Source organism: Macrotis lagotis, chromosome X, assembly GCF_037893015.1.
Source record: "Macrotis lagotis isolate mMagLag1 chromosome X, bilby.v1.9.chrom.fasta, whole genome shotgun sequence".
NCBI classification, from domain to species: domain Eukaryota; kingdom Metazoa; phylum Chordata; class Mammalia; order Peramelemorphia; family Peramelidae; genus Macrotis; species Macrotis lagotis.
The window spans coordinates 660,535,521-660,561,449 of record NC_133666.1 but is presented as its reverse complement, the minus strand read 5'-3'; the positions used below and the strand labels follow the sequence as shown (position 1 = coordinate 660,561,449).

Sequence of the window (25,929 nt, the reverse complement as noted above, 5' to 3'; positions counted from 1 at the left end):
CTTTGAACTATCTTCTCCACTTATCAATTAGTTTCTACACATAGCATGGTTTTGTCCTTCAGGTAGCAGGTAACAGTGGAATCTGTTTGATTTCAGGGGCTATGACATTTGAAGATATGGCTGTGTATCTTACCCAGGATGAATGGAGGCCCCAAGGACCCAACTCAAAGGGACCTTTACAGGGATGTTATGCAGGAGAATCATGGAAATGTAGTCTCCTTAGGTAAGAATTCTTATTTGGTTCAATTCTCAGGTCCACAGGATGTTCATTTGGGCATGTAGCCTAAGATTGTGATTCTAGGGCAAAATCAAAACCCACAGGAGAATCAAAAGTACATTGAGGATTGGTGATTTCTGGTACAAGTGTTTAATGGTCCACTGTAGAATTATGTGTTTATATAAAACACTTTCAGATTTGCAAAGGACTTTTGATGCTTCATCTCTTTAAAATAATCCTGTGAGGGATGTGCTGTTATTGTAACATTTCCAGATGAAATAACTGAGGCTTAAAGAGGTTAAAGGAATTGTCCAGGGTCATCCAGCGAGTGAATACCTAAGGCAGGATTCAAAGTAGGGTCTAAGTAATACCAAGACCAAAGTCCAGTCTTCTAGCCACAGCTTCAGCTGCCTCTTTCTGGGATATAGGATTCTGATCAATCTGGTAAAGGTCATATGTGACTAGTAAGACTGACAAAAGAAACCCAAAACATGGCCCCAACTTCTATGATATAAAAATTCCAGAGGAGTTCACCATCTCCTCTGCTGCTTCCAATCAAGCACACTCAGCAGCTGAATGAATGTTGTCAAACCCAAACAAAAAACAGATGAGTCCCTGCCAACTTCATGCAGATTTAGAAAGCCACAAATTAACATTATCTATGTTGCATTGTATTTTTATTTATCTTGGCACACGTTTCCCAGAAATATTTTAATATGGCTTCTTGTGGAGTGGTCTGCAAGCTTGACACCTCATTACCCAACTCTCCACTGTCCCTTAGCAAGGAAGCCCAACTGAGTTAACAGTTGTGACATGAGGGACAATCATTTTAAAGTCCCATGGATATATTTTGAAATGAATAAAAACAAAAATATAAATTCACAGAATCATAGTTTTTTAGCTAGAATGGTCCTAAATATGACTTGGTCCAAACCCCTTAATGTTCAAATAAGGAAACTGAGATCAAAGAAGTGACAGGTGCAAGTTGTCAGTAGCAGATACTGGACTTCAATCTAGTCTCTCTGCTTCCAAACCTTAGGTTCTCTCCATTGTTATTAACATTCAGATATATAATGACTGTCACAGACAAAAGTATTTTTCTTTAATAGAACAATTTATTGATGCAGATGCAATATTTGTCCCATACAGCTTTTCAGAAATAAAAATGCAAGCATAAATTTCCTGTGTGGCCCTCTGTGAAAGTTTTCTTTTAATAGAAACATCCAACATTTAGAGAATAATGGAAACTACAAAAAGTCACAAAGAAATCTACAAATATATTCTAAAATTCTAATATCAAATGAGTAAAAGTGATTTGTGTACATCAGTGTGCCATCCGTGGATTGATTTAAATATCTAAAAATAAATCAAGATCATTTCTATCAATTCAAACATAAAAACTTAAAAAAATCCAATACTTCAAATGAGATCAGAAAGACGTCACCAGAAGATTATTATGTGATCAGACCCACAAGAAGGTACAGAAAGTTGGTTGTTTAATATTACAAAGTTTATAATTGTACATAATTCTGACAAATAAATGTACAAAAGCCCATATAAAACAATTTCACTGACAAGGATTCCAACTAGAGAAGCTTAGTATCCAAACGTCCATAGGGCAAAATATATGTTAGATTAATAAACATTCCGTTTGACGCATCTGTTTAAAGATACTCATTAATTCCAAAATGTACAATCACATATCAAAAGCAAACAAAATGCAGCACTATAGAATGAAAAAGATTATAACTGAGAATATACTCAGGAATGTGAATGAAATTCATAATTGTAGTATTGAAAGAAGCCTGCCTTTAGCCATTTCATGGTAACCTATTGTACACCTGTATTTTCATCTTACAGTTTCTATACAAATGCAACTAACTACATGTACATTCAAACAAACATCTGGGGAAAGGCCCATATCCACCCTCCGCCTCAAGTCACACCCCACGCTGTGCAAGCTGACACTCCTTTGGAAATGCTCTCATCATTTACTCTGATGTGAAACTAGTAGGAGGGGTGTTCAGTTAGCATCACTTCACCCACTTCAGGTCACACCAGTGTCCTTCATACTGAGAAATTCCAAAGAAATCAAATAAAGAGAATCTGAACCTTGAAACCATCATTGAGTCATGTAAACTTCAAGAAATTTTAAAGGATTGATGGTGTGCAGGTCATCAGACACAAGCATACCCAGCACTGTAAGATTCAACTAAGCAGGGAAATGATCTCACTGGGATAACTGGACTTAAGAAAAAAGATCATTTCTTAAATTGTGTTCCATCAGGTTGTTTCATCATATTTCCATTTCAATCTGAGTTTTGCAAAATAGGGAAATATGTAAACAATGAACAAAGAAAACAAATCATTATCATTACAGGGTCGTAACTAATTTATTATCTTGGGAAACAAAACAGGAAGAACTAGAGTTAAATAACAATAATCTAGACTTTTCTAGAGGGTGTTGAAATCAGCTTGAATTTATTTATAACTCCCTAATAACAAGATTTGCTATTAGCTAATAACAGAAGGTACTTGAATTATTATTTGGGTGTCTCATGTCCACTGTTTTGATGATGATGGCAACTTTTCTTTATTAACAAACTAACTTAAGGATACTGTACAAAGATGAATTAAAAATTAAATGAAGTTTTTATACAAAGACAATGTTTAATATATAAAAATAGGACAAAGAAAGGTGTTAATGTATTAAGTTAATATATTAAAATTGTAGACATTTTACAAAAGAGTTATTTGGATAATTAGAATTATTTTGCCAACAAGAAATAAACATGAATAAACACAGTAGAAAAACTTCTCTTAATGAGCACACACAAGCTGGGGGGGGGGGGGGAAGCCACAGAGCTGGAACCCAACTGCTTCTTAACAGCATGTACTCCTAATTAAACTTCAGATTAATTTAACACTGAAATGTCAACAATTGAAGTCTTCAATCATTCCTTATTTTAAGGCCCCTAAAGTACGTTTCCCATTGTCAAATTCTTGGTATCTGTCAATAACTCACGGCAGCCATCCAGTTTCCTTCAGTCGATTTTGTGCACATCTCTTTATGGAGTTTTCCCCCTGAAGTCACTAATCGTAAATCAGCAGCCGGAATGCCACTTGTCTCGACGTGTGTGGTTCATTCGTGAAAAGCCTGGGTGTGGGTTTCACCGCAGATGTGCTCTGAAGCTCCAAAGATAATTAGCTCCTGAGATGCATTTGCTATGACAATGTTGTTGCTAGGATAATTCCAAGGATCACAAGCAAAACAATTACACAAATAATTATGAACATCATTTTCTGTAAGATAAAAAAAAAACCTCAGTTAATTTATCAAATTTTATCAAAAATGTATTACATCAGCTGGAAATAAATTACAAGCATCACTCCCTCTAACCACATCTGGCTAGAACAGTAAGGAATGTAGGCTCAGAACCAAAAACAGCAGAAAGATGGTAGTCAACACAAGAAGAGTCACAAAGAGGGTATATTAGCCCATCTTTACAAAGTTTTGGGTGCTAACTCTTGGGCTACCCTAATGTGTGCATTTATAAATGGGGAATGGCTATTATTCCCATTCACTGGTTCACCCTTTGACAAAAATGGGCTTTTTTCTCAGTTTTAACTCTTAAAACTGCTCCAAGTTGGTTTCCTCCTATTTTGTTTGTGAGTTCTACTTCATCGGGCCCCATAGCTGTGACCTCTGTGCTGGTCTGCTCAATGAATCCTACTACTCAACATGGTAAAGTGACCAGAAAATGCTCCACCTGATACACGGGGACATTCTGTGATGCCATCAAGGTTTCTCTGAAATTTGGCTGATAAAACATTGCTGAATTTGGTTATAAATGCACCCATTGGGTCAGGTTGTTTTTCCTTTAAGTAAATTCTGCCAAGCATGGGACTACTAAATTCCTTTCTAGGGAAACAGATGTCTCATATATTGAGTTCCATTGTCTGCTGCTGGCTAAAGTACTGAAGAAGCAGAGCCACTACAGAATGAAGAGTCCTGGAAGAAGAGACTGCTTCCTCTCTCTCACAGGGCCTCGCACACAAAGCATATAAACCTGTCTAATGACCTGAGCTGATCTAAGACGATGCCACCACACTGTCCAGGCCTGCACCCCATCAAGGCCTGGCAGGTGGCCTGGCTGGGCCTCGGGCCTCATCTCTTCTTGAGGCTTCCAAGTCCCCTGAATAGACTCTGACCTACTGAGGATATTCCCCAGTTGTCCCATCACAAGATCCTGTCTTGTCCAGCCGTCTGTCTGTACCCCCTTCTCCCCAACAATGCCTCACTCCCATTTCCTGGACCCTCCTGCCGGCAGTCTACCCTCAAGATGACCCCCATACTGTCTCCTTCCCCTGGGAACTGAGGGAATAAGAACATTCCCCTCTGGATGACTGCTGGGTGGACTACTCTAAGTGATCCACTGCTGGGCATCCTCGGGCTTTGCCTCCCTCTCCAGACTATCGGTTGACTGGGAATAGAAATCAAATGTTCTTTTTCTTTTTTCTCCCCTCCAGCCCCATGCCATCCTTGGCACACATCAAGAGCTCTAGAGGAAGACGGGGCCACCGACAGCGGGAAGCGCTCCTCTGAAAGAGTGATGGAGCTACAATGTCCTGTGACTCTACTACTGAAATGTCAGAAAATTCTGGACAATAATTGTGCTAAAAGGATTCTTAAAAATTCCAACAGAGCTAGAAACAGAAACTGCTGACAGCGTTGCATCAGCCAGTTGCTGAAACAATGAGTAGAGTTTTGTCCCTAGAATATATGACTAAGGCTACATCTTAAGGAAGGAAAATTACCCATTAGAGGCAAACCCTCTGAGTAAGATCATTTATTTTGCTTCTCACATGAAAGCCTATTCTAATTATGAGCATAGCTATGAGCATAGAAAAAATGCCCTAAAATGAAAGGAGATAAGACTTCTCTTTAGTTATAAAATGCGTAAAATACTATTAGAAATTGGTTTGCAACTGTTGTCTTCTATAAGAGTTTAAATATTGAAATAGTATTATTATAATATCTAACATACAGTATCTCCATTTATCCTTTGAAATAAAATTTTCCATTTTTCTAAATTTTTTAAAATATTAACAGTTTTTTTTTTTTAAAGTAAGGAAACAGAGCAGTTAACTGATGCAATGGATAGAGTGCCAGGCCTGGAGTCAGGTTTCACTGTCCTGAGTTCAAATCTCAGCAATTTATTAGCTGGATGATCCTGAGCGAGTCACTTAACCTTGTTTGCCTCAATTTCCTCATCTGTAGAATGCCTTTGAAGAAGAAACTGGCAAACCACTCTAGGATCTTTGCCAGAAAACCCTAAAAGGTTTCACTAAGAGTTGAACAAGACTGAAACCTCTGAACATCAAAAAACAATGAAACATATTCATGTGAAAAAAAAGATCAAAAGCATTCTAAATTTAAAAGGACCTAAATATAGTTCTCAGTAAAAATGTTATTTTTATTATTATATGAAAACAGATGATTCTGGGGGGAAATTCCTGAAAAGCCCCCTCCCCCCTTTAAAAAAAATAATAAAATCCCATGTAATAAAATTACTTTTATTAGAAAGTGAATCACTGAGACCAGATTCACTACTCTGAGAATACAGATTTCAGAAGGATAGACATAAGTACTCTTAGGGATAGCATTGGCATGCATTACTAAAAAGGAAGAGATAAGGGAGCAGCAAACAGGCAAGCTTATAAAGGAGAACAAAAATGGGATCATCACTATGGGGGCAAATTACGAATGTTAAAAAGAAATAAAAACAAAGTTAGTTAATTAGTTACTTACTGCCACAATGGCAGAGAGGCAAGCATGCTGCAGTTATCCACACATCATCATTTGCCAACTGATAAACCAATAATTAGGGCAAGTAGGGCAGCCAGCACCAGTGAGACAGCAACAATTATCCACTTTTTCTGTCAAAGAAAAGTAACCTGATTATATCATAATTAATTTTCAGCCTCAGGATTAAGACCCCTTCTGCACTTTAAGACAACCCTGTGACCTAACATAAGTCAATTCAAATTCTGGGTAATGATTCTCTTTCCCTATTTGACCTAATCCTCAATTCATAAAAAGTTATCATTATTTTGCTACAGGGAGACTATTAGGCCCTACAATTATGAATACATTAGTTCTAACCATTATCATGAGTGAACTTGCTAGCTTTTATTTTGTTTTGCTAACCTTATCATCCTGAGATCCAGACTCTACATTCACTAGTTCCTGGGAGCTTGACAGGGGCTCTTAAAGGCTATGGGAGTAAAGTGGATGTTTGGTAGATGGGGTGAGCCCGGGCAGGGAGGGCTTTGAGCACAGACCCAGAGCCAGCACTGTCCTCCTGATCCCAAGAGCAGACAGGTGAAGCTTGCCAAGGCTCTTCACCAGAAAGGCCACGGTTCAAGAATGAAATCTTCAGTTTGAGAATATCCACTAAGGTGCAAGGGGCAGTGATTCTCAAAAAGCACATATGTTGTGTTATGCTGCTAACAAGGAAATGTATCAATAACTGATGTGCTGATGACTTGTCTGGCATGCAGTAAAGCATCCACAAAATCCATAACACTTGCCTATTACAAAGATGCCCTAGCCACAAAAACCATCAGACCTCAACAAAAAAGGAAGGAAGCCCACAGCTGCACAGTTTGGCTTCACCTGCCCTCCCAGATTCAGAAGATCCTGAGATCTCCCTCCCTGGTGTAGATGCAGGACATCAGCGAGGGAGCACCCACACTGACCGAACGCCACTGGCCGACTTGTAGGAACGAGTGATCTCCATGCTGTACTTAGCCCTTCTAATCTGTCTCCAACAACCTAAAATTACAGAACACATCTGTGCAGGATGACCAAATGCTTCAGCGCTATCTACCATGTCTCCCTGGTGAGCCAATGACACTGCTAACGTGGTCTGGCGCAGCATGGGCCACACCAAACTCCACTGTAGCTTCAGCAGCAATGTTTCACATAATAATGCAATCAACGTGATGCTGGGAATGCAACCCCCAGGCTCCAGAACAGGACAACAGGGAGGCTAAGAGGCTAAAGGACAAGCTGCCAGGGTTCCCGACTGTCACCAGCAGGTCTTGGCAGTCATGGATCAGCACAAGAACAGGCTCCTTTACACTTGTGGGGATTAGGGATACTGATGACTTAATAAGACTGTGTTTACCCAACCAATTAATACAATGACAATGCAGTCAGAGCTCTACCAAGCGCATGCCAGACAACTGATGGCTGTCTCCCTGCTATTAACCCCACACTTCATTAAAAAACTGTCAGATTCAGGGAGAAGATGAATCAGGGAAAAGCTAAAGGGCTTGGATTTTTCTTTAAAAAAAAAATCAATAAAAAAATTCAATTATTTATTATAAGTATTTCTTACTTTTAACTTCTTTCTAGTACTATAGACATATCTACTAAGTACCTGTTGAGGACAATATCATTATTTCTGCCTCTTCTCATGCTGATAACTACCACGGACCCAACAAAGGGATCTAAAGAAACAACTGGGTGTAGTCTGCTGGACAACAGTCTGACCGTGTCCTCCTAAGGTGCTCTGATGTTTTAATCTAGCTCCAGTATCCCTTGGGAGCAAGGGATTAAACAGGGGAATAGGATGGAAAACATGAGTAGGTGGCTTTCCAGCTCCTCAGTTGGCTTTTCACAATTTAGTGCCAATAATTTCTTTGAAATGTGTTTCCCAAATACATTTACATTCCAATATAAATATAATCACATATTCCACAGTCAAATGTCATTTTTGTATTACTGTTACATACCTTAAGCTTGTCAGTGCTACTGCATCCCTCTGTTACACAGAGACAATGCTACAAAATGGGCATCCAAGTATAAATTCAATGACAGTAAAGAAAAATACTTTAGGCTAGTGGTACATTTGTCAGATTGATTTTTTAAGAAAAAAAAATTCTGAAGGGCCCCTTAATTCTTGTTAATAATAAACTAATTTCCAACAATGCACATATTTCTTAGGAAGAATCTATGCTTAACTGCCTAAGTTTATGCAGGTCAAATAATCCAAAAATCAAAGGAATGGCAATCCAATTAAAGAACTTAATAAACTAATATATCAAAAAAATTAATGAGAAAATATTTTAAAGAAAACATTTTATTCTGACCTGATACTGTATTATTCTCCATCAGTTCTTACAAAGACTGACAAAACTACAGAAAACTTTTTCTACTTTAAAATAAAAATCTGCTTCAGTCTAGCATGTGAGAAGGGAAATGTTACTTATGCTTATTTGTCAAGGGTTTGCACTTATTTTGGACCCCGTACATTCAGCAGAATTTACCTAATAAACTTCTATGCTTCTTAATAAGATTAGTGTCAGTATACCTAAGAAATGCATTATATTTTAGTGTAGAGTAGAATGGGCACCCAGTTTTATTTCTTCAATAAACCTAGCAAAATGGCATTAGTGTACTGTTAGCATAGACCAATCCATAGGATATTATGAAATTTTCATCTTTAGCAGTTCCAAAACATAAGCTTACCCTTCTGGCTTTGCTCTGGTATTTAACAGCTTTTTTAGTTTCTTCTTTAGCATGCTCTACGTAGTCTGAAGCATTCATTACATTCTTTTCTATGTTGTTGATCATTTCACCCTAAAAATAAAAATTTTAATTTTAAAAGAAATGAATTTCCAGATGCATACCCAAGAGCAGCTACATCATATCAATAATGATTTTGAGATTAGAATGTACCTTGTGAAAGGGATGTCTTGAAGTTTTTATTCACTAAGGAAGGAAGAAGGCAAAATCTATTCTACTCATGTTCAAAAAAAATGGTTTAAAATTCAATTTCAATTTTTAAAATTAAAGATAAAATAGATAAGATTTCAAATTTGATAATTAAAGGTATATGAGTTTTTCTAAACATGGAAATACTAAAAATATTTAAGGATGAGCATAATGATGGAAACAAAGCTAGCTTTGGGTTAAATATTTTACTACATGCACAAAAATACTCTAAAAACATACATATAGACAGAGAATGACTTTTTTAAAAATGGGTGTAATTTTTCATTATATTTTAAAATGTAACATAACTTACACATTGACACTAAATTGGCTGAATTAATGAACAAATTTTTAAACAAGGAAATGCGGTGAAATGTTAAGGGGAGAAAATGCATTACCTGGTTTCTGTCCATTCGCAGACATAATCTGCAGCAGTGAATAGCAAAGCATTGAAGAATGATGCACAAGTAACTCATTCATTCATAGACAGATTTAAATTTCCCAACACAATCTGAACTAAATTAGATCAATACAATAACTAACCCCAAAGGTGTCCACATAGGAGAAATTATACTAATGAATTCTAAATGTAAATGGCAAGACAAATTTGTAAAGTGCTAAAGTTTTCTAATGAAGCCCAAGGAAAGAATTACTTTCTTTCTGTAGAATCTGTATGATAAAAGAATAACTTAATAACTACAAGTCTGTTCTAATAATTCTTACCTAGCTAATTTGCTTCCTTTGGAATAATTCAGGAATTGGGAAATATGAAGTACTGTCTGCCAATCTATCCATTTTTTGGTATCATTAATGGGGGGGGAATGAAATATTCCCTCCCCCACATATATAGTAATTGTTAACTTCTTTTAGCAAAAACACTGCTAGCACATGCCAATTTCCCTCAATCAACTTTATGATGTCAAAAAATGTCATATTGAAACGGTCACTAAAGTTTGTGTGAAGTGAACCCTTGTCACAAATTACCCTTCACAAATTACCAGTGCCACAGAAGGACCTAAAAGCATTGATTTAAGTAAAGTTCAGATGAGAACCTTCTCAGCCAAGGATAATGGTTATGAATGTCTCACTGTGAACATTTAATCCTAAAGAACTCTTCTGGCAGGAGCACAAGAAAGAATAATAATTCACTCAAATGTTTGCCAAAAGGAAAAGCACGGACTGGAAATAGATTTCAGTAAAAACCCATTTATTGGGGAATAGTCTGTTTTTATACTGGGGGAGGAGTATTCATCTTTAATGGACTCAGTGGATCTATTAGGAACTAAATCAAGATCATCCAAAGGTGCACAAAAATCAAGAGCAGAATCTCTTCAGGGTCACACAACAATCTGATCTCTGGGGTCTACATCAACTTTACACTTTATATTTTAATAAATCATTTAGAAAAACTGAAATACTATTTACAAAATCTCCATGTTGGAAGCCCCCCCCAAGTCCACTGGGCAAGCAGACAACCTCTGCCAGACCAATGGGTTTCAGAAAGGGGGAGCCTCCTCTTATTCTAACAGAACAGAAAATACAAGCATACTAGAAGTTATTATTCAACTAAACATCAGATCACAAACATTAGAGGAAGATTTCTTTTTAAAGAAATTAATTCAAATCAATTTAGTTACCTGAGTCTCAACAAACATAGCCATATCCATAAACATTTCGTGTAGCTCTCGTATACTCGACTCCAATTTTATAATATCTTTGTGACGTGACTCAATTTCATTAAGAGCTTGCCTAGTAATTTGCGAATCTGATATAATCTTTGGAATGGAGAAACAAGAAAGAAATGCTAATGAACATATGGTTGGTTTGCAGTATTTTTTTAAAAATAAAATGCATATCCAGTCCTAGTGACATTTGTATGCTTACATCTGAAGTGAAAATAGAAGGATTCCCACTTTCCAACATTTCTTCTAGTTCCTCATCAGTGGTAGTTTTTCCAGCTAAGGAGATATTAACATAATTTAAAACACTTCATTTAGAGTGTTGCACTTCAAAAATGATGTACTTCTCACAGAACAACAATAATGACTCACACTTATAAAGCACTTTTCTCACAACAACCTTGTGGGGAAGGTAGTGCAAGTATTACCATTCCAGTTTTACAGATAAGACACCCAAAGTTCACAGAGGTTGCTAAGACACATCTTCATGGTCACACAGTTGATGAGATTTCAGACAAGAAAACATTATTTACTCACTTATTTCTAATTGACGCTGTATCCGTCCTTTGCTTCGCTCCCGAAACAAAGTCTGTGTTTCATTATACTCTGTCATCACTTCCACAAATTTTCGAGACAGTACAGAATGCTATAACAGGGACAAAATTGATCAAAATGTTACTTTTTTCCTTCCCCACTAAGAAAACAAATTTCAGCAAGTCAACCTATAATACTATTACTCCAAATAGAGAAATACATATTTTAAGTGTATTTATTTATACTCCCTTTCCTTCTAGGCACCTCGTGAGCAATAGATACTTCTCACCCCATTTGGGGTTTTCTTGGCAGAGATATTGGAAAGGTTTGCCATTTCCTTCTATGGAACATTTTACAAATGAGGAAACTGAGGCAAACAAGGTTTGCCCAGGGTCACCCAACTAGGAAGTGTTTGAGGCCAGATTTGAACTCAGGTCTTTCTGACTCCTGGCCCCAGCACTCTCTCCCCTGAGCCATTTATCTGCCCTTTCTTCTTAAAACTGTATGATATAATTATTTTGTGCATATTACAGCCCCTACTTTGAAAACAGATTGTGTGAAGATAAACATGCCATCAGAGAGGAATGATCTCTGAGTTTTTATCTTAGCCAAATGAAGTTGATAATCAAACCTGTGTTTTTCGTATCCGGAGATCCACTGATGTTCGGTTGGCATTCTCATCTTGATCAAAACTTTGTTCAATAGCTGAGAAAAAAAAACAGAACAGTTTTCATTTTGTTTTTTTCAAATTAGTTATTGAATGTTGACCTCAAATTGCATTGTTTTCTTGCATGGAATCCATTGCTTTCTAATTTCCAACAAATAAAACTAAATTGACAAATTGCTAAAGAGAAATTGAAAATAATCAATTAAGGGATATTCTTGATTAAATTGACTACTAGGGTAGAAAGAGACTTTTTCCCCATCGTTTTTCCATTGTCACAAAATAATTTCTGTTTTAACTTCACACAGAGACATCAAATACCTCAAAAACCATGGCTACCAAAGTTGAGTAATATGCACCACAAAAATAAGTCACATCATGCTGAAAGTTTTTAAAATGCCCAGTAAAGGGGTGGCTAGGTGGTACAGTGGATAGAGCACTGGCCCTGAAGTCAGGAGTACCTGGGTTCAAATCCTGCCTCAGACACTTAATAATTACCTAGCTGTGTGGCCTTGGGCAAGCCACTTAACCCCATTGCCTTGCAAAAAAAAATGAATAATTTAAAATGCCCAGTAAAGATTTATCTTTTTTCTCAAAAAAAAAAGTCACTGGAGTGATAGAACCAAGGTGCTGGGAGAAAAGACAGGGACTCACCTGGGCTCTCCCAAATTCCCCTTCAAACAATTAAAATAACAACATCTCAAAACAAATTCTGAAGTGGCAAAACTCACAAAAGGCAAGGGGGTGGGGTCAGCCTACAACAGGAAAAGTCTGTCTCACACAGGTGAGCATAGAACACAGGTCAGCCATCCACGTGGCAGAGGACCTTGGGGACAACTGAATCACAGCGGCAGCTGTTGAGAGATCGCCCATACACAGATTTGGTTGCAGTCCTGGTTGGGTCAGAGTTCCAGGGCAAGGGAAAGCATGAGCACGCTACAGATTGTGGCCACAGGGAAGTGAGTCCCTAATCAAAGTTCCAGAATGAAAATAGTGCTTGTGCTCACTCAAAGACCACAGCCCAGGACAGCAGAGGAGGAAACACTACCCCCCTTGAAAGAATTAAAAACCTGCAGACCTTCAGAACTAGCTCTGAAAGCAGTTGTGTAAAAAGCCTTGAAGTTGTCAGTCCCCCTTCCACCTTTCAAACAGAGTCCAACTTTAACATAAAGTTAAAATCAGACTACAAAAATGAACAAAAAGGGCAGCTAGGTGGCGCACTGAATAGAGCACCAGCCCTGGAGTCAGGAGTACCTGAGTTCAAATACGACCTCAGACACTTAATAATTACCTAGCTGGGTGGCCTTGGGCAAGCCATTTAACCCCATTGCCTTGAAAAAATCTAAAAAAAAAAATGAACAAAGAACCAAAGAAGAATCTGATCACAAGAAGCTACTCTGGGGACAGGAAAGATCAAGACACAAACTCAGATATAAACAACAAAATCAAAACAGCTAAATCCAAAGCATTAAGAAAAAATGTGAAAGGTCTCAGGCCCAAAAAGAATTCATAGAAGAATTCAAAAAGGATTTAAAAACCAAATAAAAGAGAAAGAGAAAAAATTGGGAACAGAAATGTCAGTAATGCTAGAAAATAATGAAAAAAGTCACTAGCTTGATAAAGGAAGCAACACACACACACACACACACACACACACACACACACACCCCAAAGAAAATAACAGAATAGGTCAAATGATGAAAAGGGGGGCACAAAAATCTAATGAAGAGAATATCCTAAAAAGGCAGAATTGGCCAAATGGAAAAACAGAGTTTAAAAAATTCACAAAGAATTCCTTAAAAAACAGAACTGTACAAATGGGAAAGTTATTGCAAAAGCTCCCTATAATTCTAAAAAGTTATAATTGGGGGACAGCTAGGTAGTGCAGTAGATAGAACACTGGCCCTGGGGTCAGGAGGACCTGAGTTCAGTGGCCTCAGACACTTGATACTTACTTAACTGTAGACTTGGACAAGTCACTTAACCCCATTGCCTTGCAAAAAAAAAATTATAATTGGGCAAGTGAAAGCTTGATATGATATGAAGAAACAATAAAATCAAGTCAAAAGAATGAAAAAATAGAAGAAAATTTGGAAAAACAACTTATCTGGGAAATAAATACTATCTAAAAACATGATCAAAAAAGAGCCTAGACGTCATCTTTCAAGAAATTATCAAGAAAAACTGCTCTAATACTCTAGAATCAGAGGTTAAAACAGAAATTGAAAGAATCTAGTGGTTATTACCTGAAAGAGATAGCAAAATGACAACTACCAGGAATGTTACAGCCAAATTCCAGAGCTTTCAAGGCAAGGAGAAAAACATTACAAGAAGCCAGAAAGAAACAATGCAAATATCACAGAGTCAGTCAAAGTAACACAATATTTAGCAACTAATTCTACATTATAGGATTAGAGGGGTTGGAATGTGATGGTCCAGAAGGCCAGAGGAGCTAGGAGGACTACAACCAAAAACCATTTACTCTACCCATCAAAACTGACTGCAATCCTTCAAGGAGGAAAACGTATCTCCTCAGTGAAATAGGGACTTTCAAGGCATTCCTGATAAAAAAAGATCAGAGCTGAATAGAAAATATGACTTTCAAATATAAGGCTCAAAAGAAACATAAAAGGATACACAGGAAAAGGAAATAGAAAGGTATTCAATAAAATTAAAATGTTTACATTCCTTCATGAGAAGATAATTGTTACTCCTAAGAACTTTCTCCTCATTAAGGAAATTTGAAGGAGTATACCTAAACAGAGGCGATGGGTATGAGTTGAAAGTGATGGAATCATATCTAAAAAAAAATTAAAATTAATGGGTGAGAAAGAAGAATGCACTAGGAAATGGGAAAAGGGAAATGGTAGAAAAGGGAGAAATTATCTCACATAAAAGAGGCACAAAAAAGTTTTTATAGTAGAGGGAAAGATTAGGGAGATAGACAGGAGCCCTCGAACCTTATTTTCATCAGAATTGACTCAAAGAGAGAATAACAGCTCACTCAGTTGGGTACAGAAATCTACCTTATCTTACAGGAAAGTAGAGGGGAAGAGGATAAAATAAGGGAAGGGAAGGAGACGGGGGGAGGAGAAGGGAAGATTGAGGGAAGTAAAAGAAACAAAACATTTTTGTGGATAAACAGGGTGAAAAGAGAAAGTAAGATAAACAGGGAAAAGAAAATGGAAGGAATACACAATTATCATAAACTGAAAAATTATTCAATAGTAAATTTTTCTAATAAGGTTTTATTTTTCAAAAAATGGAGAACTTATAATTTATAAATTTATAAAAATAAGAGCCATCCCCCAATTGATAAATAATCAAAGCGTATGAACAGGAGAAGTAACCCAAGTTGTTTAAAGTCATGTGAAATAATGCTCTACATCATTACTGATTAGAGAAATGGAATTAGAACACCTATCAGATGGGCTAATATGACAAATGTTTAAGGGGATATGAGAAAATTAAAATACTAATGAACTACTGGCAGAGTTGTATACTGATTCAACCACTGTGGAGAACAACTGGGAACTACACCCAAAGAAAATTATACATATCCTTTGACCCTGCCATACCAATACTAGGTCTGTATCCCAAAGATATCAAAGAAGAAAAAAAAAGGACCTTTATATTAAAAATATTGTTAGCAGCTCTTTCAATGGTAGCAAAGAATTGTAAACTGAAGGCATGCCCATCAATTATAGAAAAGCTGACTAGTTGTAGCATATGAATGTGATGAACACTATGAGAATCTCAGAAAAACCTGGAAAAATTTATATGAAGCAATGCAAAGTGAAGAGAGCAGAACCAGGAGCACCTGTATATAGAAACAGTGATGCTGTACAAATGATAAAACGGGAATGACTTCTCTGTTCTCAGCAACACAATTCAAGACAAATCAGAAAGATTTATGGAAGAAAATGGCTCACCATCTCCAGAGAAAGAACGATGGAGTCTGAATGCAGATCAAAAGCATCCTTTCAAAATGTTTTGTTTTTCTTGGGGTCTTTTACAATATGACTAATATGGAAATATATTTTGCATAACTGCACATGCATAACCTGTATCAAACTGCTTGCTGTTTCAGAAAGGCAAGTGGGGAAAGAGGAAGGGAGAGAATTTGGAATTCAAAAATTTTTAAAAACATTTAAAATTGTTTTTACAGGGGTGACTAGGTGGTGCAGTGGATAGAGCACTGGCTCTGGAGTCAGGAGTACCTGAGTTCAAATCCAACCTCAGACACTTACTAATTGCCTAGCTGCGTGACCTTGGGCAAGTCACTTAACCCCAATGCCTTGTAAAAACTAAAAATAAAATAAAATAAGATTGTTTTTACATGTAATTGGGAAAAAATAAAATATTTTAAATGGTCATTGCCTATTAACATACATGTATGTATACATATATATGGAGACATAATCACTAATTATGTTGAGATTGAAATAATAGAAATTAAGTAAAAAGAATCAGAAAATAAAATATGAGACTATAAAAGATTAGTACATAATCAAATATTCAAAAGTAAATCAGTCAGTGATGATACTATTGAACAAGAGGTAGTGACTGAAATGAATAAGAAGTAATGACATTTAGCTCTTCATATTCAGGTCTTCACAATATTCAATTCAAGTATCTTAAAGATACAGAAGAGAACTGATAACTCAAAGACTTTCCCCAAAAGTCAACATTAAACATTTACCCAAAAAAGCAATTAAACTTTCAAACTTACCTTTTAACTTGGCTCTAATGTTATTAGCAGTTTTCTTGATTTCTTTGTTCAGATCTTCTAGTTCTTCTTTTGTCCCTTTAAAAATAAAGTATAATTTGAGATACAAAATTTAGAGATCAATAATAAACAAAAAAGATAGCCAACACTGCCAGTTGTTGCTTCATAGTCTACACTGGCATTCACTCCACTTAAGAGAAGATGGTAATAAACCAAGTTAGACCTACTCCAAAAACAGAGCTCCAAGCCTTCTTGGGCAATTTCCATGTAATCACCTAATAAAGACAATCATCACTACACCTTGCTGTCATACAAGGTCATTCTGTAGCACTGGATCAACCAGTTAGTACAAGGATATTTTCCCTTCCCTAACATCTGAGCTGGTGTTAATACTTTATGACATTAACATATATATTTATATAATTTTACATATATTAACTCATTCATTCCTCACAATACCTCTATGGGGTAACGTGTGTGTCTATCATTCCTCTTTTACAGGTGAGGTACAAAGAAATTAATGAGCTTGTCCAAAAACATCCAAGTCAGCCAAGGACCAAAACTCAAAAGCCCAAGTCCTGTGACAAGTGTCATATTCTTTACACCACATCATGCCACCTACCTCTTGATGCAGGTAAATCCCACTCTACCCATTCCTGTGCTTATTATTTCACAAGTATTTCAGAACCTATTAGGTACCAGCATTATCCTAAATCTGCTGTCTTTGGTCTTTCTTTAGCTAGCAAACCATTCCATTAGTTTCTGCCTTTCCTGTCCATCTGCCTAGAGGGACTTGGCAACTACTTTGGTTAAAATCAGATGATGACTACCTATTCTATAGATTTCTTTCTTGTATGGATGCAAAGTTAATGAAGAGTACAAAAAAATATCTAATATAGATTCTTTTAGTAATGAATCCCCCAATGAGATATAACATTCATAAAGTAAGAGAGATAGATAAAAGTTAAGAATTCTGATGATGGGTATATCGAAAGTGAAATTCTGTAACGTTAGAATTTTTTTTTTTTACTAGGCAATGAGGTTAAGTGACTTGCCAGTAGTCACACAGCTAGGTAATTTTTTTTTTTAGGTTTTTGCAAGGCAAATGGGGTTAAGTGGCTTGCCCAAGGCCACACAGCTAGGCAATTATTAAGTGTCTGAGGCCGGATTTGAACCCAGGTACTCCTGACTCCAGGACCAGTGCTTTATCCACTGCAACACCTAGCTGCACCAAAAAGTTAGAATTTAAAAAGAAAAATTTCACCTTAAAGAAAACAAAAAAAAAAATCTTACATTTAATTTTTAATTTTCCCTTTTTTTCAAAATTTTAATTTTGATAACTATCTGTCCATCAGCTGCTCTATGTAAAATTCTGACAGATATTACTTTGTAGAAATGAAAAAAATCATCTAAACAATGACATCAGAGTTTTGTTTAGACTATACATAAATACTTTATTTAAAACTTTTAGGAATTCCAAATTTATGTTTAAGATGGTTCTCTGCTATTACTTGGCAAAAGAGGTCAAGAGGATAATGATAATGAAAAGAAAAAGTGACTTTTATTTACCTTAAAAAATGATCCTGTACATCTAGAATGAATGGTTGATGCATGCCTTAATGAATGACCAAACAAATTATTGAATATAAAGATAATGAAATATTAAAATGATGAGTATAAAAAATTAAGCACGAAAAGACTTTTAATTACTGCTGTACAGTAAAGAAAAAGGAACTAGAAAAACAGTAAACATAGTGACTAAAACAAGCAGAACAGGGGTGGCTACATGGCATAGTGGATAGAGCACTGACCCTGGAGTCAGGAGTACCTGAGTTCAAATCCGGCCTCAGACACTTAATAATGGCCTAGCTGTGTGGCCTTGGGCAAGCCACTTAACCCCATTGCCTTACAAAAAAAAAAAAAAAAAAGCAGAACAAGATGAAAACAAACCAGAATACTATGTTAATTATAATGACCAAATTGGTCCCTGAAGGAGAGATGAAAAGTGTGGGGCTACAGGGATAGGACATTTCCATTATTCCCATCATTAATGTGTTGGTTAACTTTGGTAAAAAATTATTTATTTTCTTTTCTCTACCTTTTGGCTATAAGGGATGATTTGCTGGATAGGGGTGGAGGAAAGATATTTGGGAAATGAAGATAATATAAAAACAAAAGATATTGATAAAATCTCAAATTTCTTAAAGACATCTAAACAGAAATGAAATTCAACAAATTACACTCACATTAAAACATGGAGATTAAGAGTCATAGAATCACAGAATCTCAAGAAGTACAAAGAACCATCAAATTCAATGTGCACTGGAACCACAACAAAAAAATCTTAATCTAGAAAACACGGTCATGCAGCCTTTGCTTTTATACTCCCAATGAGAAAGAAATCAATACAACCCAAGGCAGACCAGGCCACTGTAGGCTACCTTTTTCCACTGGTTTTCCTTAAAATAAATCTAAATTTGCCTCTTTGCAGCTTCTAGTGCTTTCTCTTTGCTTGGCCACATGGGGGCAAGCAGTAGCAGTCCAAAATCTCTGTGCCATATTACAACTCTGGAAAGACTGGTAAACAGCCACCATGTTCCTAATCATGATCATTTCTTTTCCAAGCCAAACACACCTCACTTTTTTTTGCTCAGTCCTCATTTAATGTGATACCAAACTCCTTTAAAAACCCTGCCCGCCATCCCGTGGATACCATCCGGCTCTCCCTCAGTCTCAGAGGTTCTGAAAGAGCAGAGTCATCAGGCAGGGCTGATGCCCCCAGGCCAGGTCCTAGGAATCTTGAAGCAGAACACGGTCACATGAGAACCTGAGCTTTTTTTGGCCGCTCCAGTCAGAGCTGACTCACAGCAAGCCTGCAGTCCACTAACAGGCCCAGTTCTTTTTGGGTGAACAGATGTCAAGCCTCCTCCTTCTTCTACTTGTGAAGTTTATTTTTGGTACACCAAAGTAGGAATACATTTATTCACATTAAATTTCATTGTACCAGTTTTCCTCAATATTCTCTTTGGTTCTTTAGGCTGGAATCCAAGGCATTGGACTCTCTTTCTCAGATCAGTGGTGTAGGCAGATCTGATCAGCAAACCATCCAAACCTTCGCCTTAGTATGTCATCAAAAGAAACAAGCCACACCAAGAAGCCCGAGACCCTCCCCAAGCCAGGGTGAAGTGTGTACTGGGCACTGGAGATGTCAAGAAAGACAAACATCAACTTTGCCCTCAAGGAGCACCAAGGCCAACGGAAGAGATTAATCGGAGATTACTCCAGAGGGGCAGCGCCTGCCATCTAGAAGGGAAAAGGAAAGGCGTCCTGTGGAAGGAGAGTTTGAATTTCATCTTGAAAGAAGAAAGGGAAGACAGGAGACAGAGGTGAGGAGAGGGAGAGAATTCTAGACTGGGGAGAATCGGAGAAAAGGCCCAGAGATGAGAGTAAGAGTATGGCAGGTGAGAGAGGGCAAGAGGCTGATGCAGCCAGTCATGGAGTGCACCCAGAGGACTAAGTATAAGAAGGCTTGAAAGGTAGGAAAAAGGCAAGCTGTGAAGGGCTTTAAAGGCTAACAGAAGATGTATACTTGCTCCCAGAACTAACAATAGCAAGTCAATGGAGTTTACTGAATGGGGACAAATTGCTTTGGTCACTGAATGGAGGATGGATTAAAGTCATAATCATATAAAATTCACTAGAGGATTTAGAGAAATAATTTGTTCTAATATTCAATATCAAATGAGGCACAAAGCATAGAGAACAGTTCTCCACATTAGTTTGCCAATGTAAACTCTCATATACCATGTTTAAATGAAGGAAAAATTTCCTATAAAAGTAAGTTATCCAAATGTTCCGCAGATGACACTGGGCAGGCTTCATCAGACCCTACAATGCTACTGGACCTTCTTCCTACAAGTAATTCCTTCCATAGTCATTCAAAAAAGATCAGCTTTAATAAGGAATTTTTTTTTGCATCACTTCACAGATAGAATGGGTATCATATTGATTGCCTTCTCAATGATGGAGCTAGGGAGAATCTGGAAATCAAAATAACTCAAAATTTTATAAATGAATGTTAAAAAAAAAATCATCCCTGTATTGCCCACAGAAAAAAAGGCAATTTTATATTACCATGTTATGAATTGCAGTTGGAATGTCAACTCATCTGTCTGTCCTTTAAAATATCTTGGACAAACCTTTCAGATGGACAATGAGTTGAACCCAAAAGAGTCCAAAAATTAACCATGAGGACAATAGGCTGGATCATATTTGGTAAAGCGTGGAAAACTTGGAATGATTCCATGCTTTTTTCTACTGCCAAAACCAACAACACCAGAAATACCACATGAATATGAACCATGGAAATACTGTGATCTCGGGAGCACCAAAATTCTAAGTGATTAGAATGAAGGGCACTTGAAAAAATTTATGGTAGATATAGTGAACAAGGAAGGAGATAAGATATATCATGCCAAAAGCAGAGAGAGACACACAAGGAAAATACTAGGAAGAGATGGTCTTCCGAAAGAAGAGGCAGCCCCAGGGATTCCTCATAGTGGAGCTGAGCAGAAATTAGGAACTTGAAGAACTACATCGAAGGGGAGCCACTGAGGACTATGTGAAGAACAAAAGGTACCCAGAGCCCTGAACACCTGAATGTCAACTACCCTTTGCCATAAGTATCTGTCTGAGTCCATCTTTCTCCAAGATACAGCAAGCCTTTTAATGAGAGAAGAGCCCCAACATCTAGGGGAAAGAAAATATTTCACACAAGTCTTGCTAGTCTACTAAAGCTGTCACTTAACTGCTTTTTTAATTTTTTTAATTAACCAAAATCCATCTTCTCCCCTACTCTCCTCCCTACCCCATTCTCATCAAAAAAAGAAAGAAAAATAAAATCCTTGTAACAAAAAATAGTCAGATAAGGAAAATAAATTCTCCTGTGAACTCTTTTCAAAAAATTAGTGAGTTCATCCACCCTCTAAATCTATCACCTCCAGATGGAAGAGGGAAGGTCACATATTTCGTCATGAATTCTCTGGAATCACACTGGGACACTGTGTTGATCAAAGCTCCTAAGTCTTTTAAATGCATTTGGTTTTTACTAAGTAAACTGTTCTCCTGGTCCTGCTTACTTCACTTTGCATCAGTTCATATAGGTTTCTGAAATTCCCTTTATTCCCTAGTTTGTCTTGGCAGATAGACTCCCAAGTAGTTTAAATTGTCTGAAGTTAATTTAAATGGAACTCCTCTCCCTGTCTCTTACTGCTGAAGTTAGAAAACTATATATTTATTTATTTCATTAACTATCTCCCAAATGGGGGTGGCTAGGTGGTACAGTGAATAGAGCACCAGCCTTGGAGTCAGGAGTACCTGGGTTCAAATCCGACCTCAGACACTTAATAATTACCTAGCTGTGTGGCCTTGGGCAAGCCACTTAACCCCATTGCCTTGAAAAATCTAAAAAAAAAAAAAAACTATCTCCCAAATGCATTTTTATCTGGTTCAGCATATGTCCTGTTGTCCTGTGTGACAGACATCTCTGTCTTATCACTTTCAAAGCAGGCTCCCCATCTGCATTGAGGGAGGTTCCTTAGGACTTCCCTATACCAATAAAATCAAATAATAAAAATTATTTCTAAAAGTCAGTACTTACACAAACTGATACAAAGTGAAATGAGCAGAATCAGAAAGCATTGAACACTGTAACAGCAACACTGTGTTATGATCAATATGAATGATTTAGATCTTCTCAGAAACATAACAATCCAAGACAATTACAAACACCTCATGGTGGAAAATGCTATCCACTTCCCGATAAAGAAAACACTGAATGTAGACTGAAGCATATTTTTTTCACTTACTATATTTTTCCTGATTTTTTCTTTCAATTTGTTTCCTCTTTCACAATTATGACTAACATGGAAATATGATTTACGTGACTATACATTTATAACCTATATCAAATTGCTTACCATTTTGGGAAGATTGGGAGGGAGAAAATTAAAAATCCTACCAAAATGAATGTTGAGGAGCAGCTAGGTAGACAGAGTACTGGCCCTGAAGTCAAAAGAACCAGAGTTCAAATCCAGCCTCAGACACCTAGCTGTGTGACCTAGGGCAAATCACTTAACCCCATTGCCTTGCAAAAACCAAAATATATATATGAATGCTAAAATTTGTCTTTACATAAAATTGAAGGAAAAATAAAATATTATTTTAAAAAAATAGTCCTACATATTTTCTGAGAAGACTATCAGTTGTAAAACAATTACTTACTTCCATCTGGATTTGGTGCAGAAAGGATGATACTGTGATTTTTTTTTACTTCTTCAACAATCTGTGCAATTTTGGATATATTATTTCTAATCTCTTCAACCTGGAAAAAAGATGTTGGTAACTTAAAATTTACTATGAATTTTTACATTCAGTACTTCAGAAAATGAAATTTCAAGTTACCCAAGAAATAAAAGGCTAAATGGCAGCTATTTTGTCACTTTCTTTATTTGATAATCTTTGATTTAAAAGGACAAGAAAATATCAATACATTTTTCTCTTCTGGATAAGGCAACAGCAGTGACACAATTTGGGATCAAGTATGATTTAAAATAAAGGATCAATTAATGATAATAGCTAACTCTTACAGACCTCCTATTATGTACCTGACACTGTGGAAGAGAAGTATCTATTATTTCCATTTTAAAGAGGGGTAATCTGAGGTAAAAGCCATGAAGTGACATGCCCAGAGTCAGGCAGCTAGGTGGCACAGTTCATAGAGCATCAGCCCTGCAGTCAGGAGGACCTGAGTTCAAATTCCGTCGCAGACACTTGATACTTACTAGCTTTGTAACCTTGGGCACACACACACACACACACACACGAAGGAAAAAATCTGAGGACAAAGTGGCCTTTCTGGAATACAAGCTCAAGAGTTACCTGTCTATATATAATATTCTCAGTCTTCATATTTCAATGAGGAAATTAATCATTTCAATCAAATATATTAAGTACTATCAGTATTGATCAGTGGATTAAAATTACATGTTTTAATAACATTCCCCCAGAGGCCCAAATTAGTCTCAAAGTTTCCAAATATAATTTATCTGTTCTCACATTTGGGCCAAATGTATTGAGGAGAGTCAATTATAATTGTAATGAAATGTTTTTGTCCTTTGTCCTTGAAGACCATAATATGATATCAATGAGGTGACATCCTGATAAGCATTTAAATTGAATTTAAATAAAGGGGTGCTGGCTAAACCACCAGTCTTGCTTTCCCCTCCAGAGCCATCTGGGTCCAGTGGCCAAATGATTGGAGATGGCCCTGGATAATCAAAGCTAAGTAACTTGCCCAAGGTCACACTGCTAGTGTCGAATGTCTGAGACTGGATGCAAACTCCCCTCCTCCTGTGTCTAAGGCTCTATCCACTGCACCACCCCACTGCCCTATCATAATTGTATTGCTGACAAAGCACTATCAACTTTTATTGCTCCCGAAGATTTAGGTCTTGAAAATCAATAATAATACCCATTTCATAGGAATCACTTAAAGACATTATTCACATTAATATTCATGCAGCATGATTTCTACTCTGGCACCGCAGCATAAACCGGCTTGCTCTGGTCAATGCTTTTGCTCAGTAGCTTCCTCTGTTTAAAAAGAAAATCAGCTTCACTTCTAAACCTCATGTGATGGATTCAAATGTGCAGCTTTGCTTATTTATGATAACAAGTTTCCTATACTAAAGTTCTCCTTCAATGCCTTAACTGGGTCACTGGGAACCAGGATTCTTGAAGGTTAGATCAGTATCTAGGAGGCTCAGTCCAGGGCCAACAAAGTAAAATGCTTTTTCTAGTAAAAAATGAGGGTTTGGGGGGCAGCTGGTGGCAGAGGGGATAGAGCACTGGCCCAGGAGTCAGGAGGACCTGAGTCCAAAACCTGATCTCAGACACTTAATAATTATCTAGTGTGACCTTGGGCATGTCACTTAACTCCATTACCTTAAATAATTAAAAAAATTCTTTTTTAAATGATGGTCTTGTCATCTGAAAATCAGTCCAGTTAAATTCAGAAAGGCTGTCACCAGAAACGTGGTATCTAGATGATGGGACTTTTTTTAGGTCATAGGGACTCAGGAAGATCATTATTTTTAAGGTCACAAGATTAAAGTATTAGAAAACTGGAGTCCCAGAAAAATGAAGTGAGGTATCTAAAGCCATAGATTTAACATTCAAGACTGAGCCAATAGGGATATAAGAATCATCTAAATTTTACATCAGAAACAACTGAGGCCTGGTGGGAGTGGGGGGGGGGGGTTTGATGGGCCTACAATAAGACAACTCAGATGAATGCAGGATTAGAACCCTAGGCCCCAGGATTCCAAATCAAATACTCTTCCCATGATTCCATATTACCTCTCCATCACTGTAACTGCTGGGGAAGTAAAACCAAGGAGTAATTTGCGTCTGTCTCATGGGTCACTGCTACTTTTTTAGACACTGCCAAGTGGTTAACATTTGGGTGCTGAGCTTCCCTTTCTGTGCCTCGCCACCTTGGTTTCTAGATAGGAGACAGCCATTCTCCTCCATGGCCTGTTCTAAGAACTCCTCAGAACCCAAGGCTAAGAAGAGACTACAAGGTCAACAGGAAAGGACTTTAATATCTATTGGGAGCTGAAACATTCCTATGGATGAAATCTTAAGATCTTGATAATATTTCTAATTTTATACACAAACCCTGCATTTCTAAACTCCTTTATTTATTAATAGTATATACTAATTTTATTATTCATATAAAAGCAAACTAAATACAAATATTTTCCAAAAATTTATCATCTTAGGGCAGCTAGGTTGGTGCAGTGGATAGAGCACTGGCCCTGGAGTGAGGAGTACCTGAGTTCAAATCCTACCTCAGACACTTAATAATTACCTAGCTGTGTGGCCTTGGGCAAGCTACTTAACCCCATTTGCCTTGCAAAAACCTAAAAAAAAAAATTGTCATCTTAAAACAAAGGTTTGACATAAACAATGAGAGTTTTGATTTCATCCTCAAGCTCATAGTGACATTGTCATTCTCAACAATCTAAATTTTAGGTTTCTTTGAGGTAAATGGGGTTAAGTAGCTTGCCCAAGGCCACAAAGCTAGGTAATTATTAAGTGTCTGAGACCGGATTTGAACCCAGGTACTCCTGACTCCAAGGCCGGTGCTCTATCCACTGCGCCACCTAGCTGCCCCAACAATCTAACTTTTAAATGATCAATCCAACCCTTTCAAAAAGAAATTAATTGTAAGCTTGTGTCAGAGAAAGCACAGACAAA

The 25,929-nt window shown here is 37.1% G+C and overlaps 1 protein-coding gene across 3 annotated transcripts in view; it reads right to left on the bottom strand.

Annotated features, from left to right (window-relative positions):
- Nucleotides 1–1,312: 1,312 nt before the first annotated feature.
- The window catches only part of STX2 (syntaxin 2), a 43,990-nt gene continuing 19,373 nt past the window's right edge, over nt 1,313–25,929 (bottom strand). For 2 of the 3 annotated variants that reach the window (XM_074205253.1, XM_074205250.1), the window contains 9 exons: nt 22,891–22,990; nt 16,612–16,686; nt 11,847–11,920; nt 11,219–11,327; nt 10,887–10,960; nt 10,640–10,777; nt 8,757–8,867; nt 6,030–6,157; nt 3,431–3,520 (listed from right to left, as the gene is read on the bottom strand). In XM_074205253.1, the coding sequence (XP_074061354.1) occupies nt 6,077–6,157; nt 8,757–8,867; nt 10,640–10,777; nt 10,887–10,960; nt 11,219–11,327; nt 11,847–11,920; nt 16,612–16,686; nt 22,891–22,990 (762 nt within the window). In that variant the 3' untranslated portion in view covers nt 3,431–3,520; nt 6,030–6,076. Of the gene's footprint in view, nt 3,521–6,029; nt 6,158–8,756; nt 8,868–10,639; nt 10,778–10,886; nt 10,961–11,218; nt 11,328–11,846; nt 11,921–16,611; nt 16,687–22,890; nt 22,991–25,929 lie in introns of all 3 variants that reach the window. The other variant, XM_074205252.1, reaches the window with a different exon arrangement.